Source organism: Colias eurytheme, chromosome 12, assembly GCF_061535395.1.
Source record: "Colias eurytheme isolate Ceu_HAF_F1 chromosome 12, ilColEury1 Martin Lab GWU primary, whole genome shotgun sequence".
Taxonomy (NCBI): Eukaryota; Metazoa; Arthropoda; class Insecta; order Lepidoptera; family Pieridae; genus Colias; species Colias eurytheme.
Window position 1 is genome coordinate 1252338 of NC_142991.1, and position 2471 is coordinate 1254808.

Sequence of the window (2471 nt, forward strand, 5' to 3'; positions counted from 1 at the left end):
TTATAATATTAGTATGGAGATTAATTGTGAGTAACTTTCTTTTTCCAGTTAGTTTAAGGGAAGTTGAATTATTTGATAATATGGCAATAGTACCTACATTTTTAGTGTCAAAAAAAATGTGTATAAAGCATTACGTATAATTAAATTTATCCTTTTTAAAATATACACTGGAATCACGATGATTTACACTTTAAAGATAACAATCATATATAATATAACTGTGGCAAGCAAATTTTTTATTCTTCTTCATGTCTTTGCGGTATAAAATCTCATTTTTCGTTTGCTCAAATTAATTTTCACCAGTCGTTCTATTTTTTAATTAAAATGGAAGGAAATCGTGGTTTTAATGATTGTGTGGAAGAAAATCAACTTTACCCAAGTGTTAAAAAACATATAGGCGATATAATAAAGAAAGAAGGTTATATTTCATTTAAGGTTCATGCAGAGGCTTTATCAGCTGATGGTGGCAATTTTTTAGGGAAGTTGTTCCAAGTCAAAATTGTTGGTAAAACGGCTGAAGGTCTTAAGGAAACTAACTTATTTATAAAGCAAGCCCCAATCAAGAATGCGTTAGATAATTATTTAATGATGAAGGAAGCGTATTTAAGAGAAGTTTTCTTTTATACGGAACTAAATGTGCTCTATAAAAAGCTTCAAACTGATGCCAATATTGAACCTCATGAAATGTTAAAGACCGGTAATTGTTACGATGAATCAAGTATTGATGCTATTATTATGGAAGACCTCAATATGAAAGGATATAAAGTTCTGTTTCGAATGGATGTAGTGCCTTTGAAATTTGCCGAACTTGCCATCAAGGAAATAGCGAAATTCCATGCTCTCTCTTTCGTTGTTCAAGAGAAAATGCCAGAATACTTCATTGCCAAGAAGAACAGTTTGAAACCAGTCATACATTTTAATGATTTTTTTGAGAAATTTACGTACGAAAGTGTTAAAAACGCAGTAAAAAATTTTAAGGAATGTGATAAAGAGAAAATTCTAAACAACTATTCTGTTATATTTTCTAAATACGCAAAATATATGACGGACACGGTTTCTTCCGTGAATTGCTTTTGCCATGGAGACTTCCGACCAAATAACGCATTGGCGAAGGAAATTGTAAGTTGTGAACTTAGTGATATATAAATGTACTAGCTGGTCCGCGCGGTTTCACCCCCGTGGCTCCTCTCACGTTGGTCGTAGCGTGATGATATATAGCCTATAGCCTTCCTCGATAAATGAGCTATCTAACACCGAAAAATTTTTTCAAATCGGACCAGTAGTTCCCAAGATTAGCGCGTTCAAACAAACAAACAAACAAACTCTTCAGCTTTATAATATAAGTATAGATTGAATACATGCTGAAGTCGAATATTATTGGCATTAAATTGGTGACTATTGTATAACACTGTGTGATTAGTATTAGTAGTTTTTATTGAGAATTTCCTTATTACAATTATTTTTCATCTCGCTGTACTGTAAAGTTTCATGAAGGTACGACATGATTTACAAATTTTTAAAATTATTTTAGAACCATTGTAATTGTTTCATTGTATATTTATAACCGATCAAAATATAGAGAATACTTTCGTATTGTCTTATATGTTTCAGTTGGCTTATACTTGTAACTATATTGATATTTATAATCATTTTCATTAATTATACTTTTTTTCAGGATGGGCAAATAATAGATGTCATCCCGATCGATTATCAACTTTTCTTCTACGGCTCACCCATTACAGACTTGATATTCTTCTTATATTTAAGTACAGATAAAGCATTCCGAAAAGAACACGAGAATAATCTAAAGGATGTATACTACAGTACCCTTCGGGATTTCCTACATCATTTCGATATTAATATTGAAACGGTTTTTCCAAGGAAATTATTTGAAGATGACTATGAAAATATACGCGAATATGGATTTTGTTTGAGCCTCATTATGTTACCATTTTGTTTTTGTGATGAAAGCGATTTGCCTGATTTTGAAAATTGTGGCGCGTCGGATATGAAATTGGAACTAAACGAACGATATTACCCGAGATTGGATGAGATTTATGATGAATTTAAGGATGTAGTAAATTATAATATTTAAAATTAGTTTTCATCAAACTACATAATTTGTATATTAAACACTTGACCGTAATTTGAAGCTTACTTCATTGAGAAGGCACCTAGCTTTTTCCGCCTATTCTTCCCTCTCTTTCCGTTGTATGTATGCTATCTCTCTCGCACACCTCTCCACCAGGTGGCGGGGCGCACGATAATGTCGGGCGCTGGATGTTTTTCATTGGCGTCTAGCTTCCGCCGCAAGAAGGTTGTCTACAAGACTACAACCTTGGTGCTATTAAGTATTAAGTATTGCTTAAAACAAGTGCTAAAAGTGTTAAAAAGTGTATCCCGTCGGATCGGTACAGTGAGTTATTTTTACATCTATTCTAATAATATTTTACTTAAAAATGAGTAAAAAT

General features: G+C 32.4%; 1 protein-coding gene across 1 annotated transcript; it reads left to right on the forward strand.

Moving 5' to 3' along the window:
• The first annotated feature begins 324 nt into the window (after positions 1-324).
• Positions 325-2095, forward strand: LOC149903776 (uncharacterized). The gene is made up of 2 exons (XM_090108181.1): positions 325-1119; positions 1676-2095. Exons 1-2 carry the CDS (start codon positions 325-327, stop codon positions 2093-2095), a joined length of 1215 nt encoding a protein of 404 aa, XP_089964307.1.
• The last annotated feature ends 376 nt before the right edge of the window (positions 2096-2471 follow it).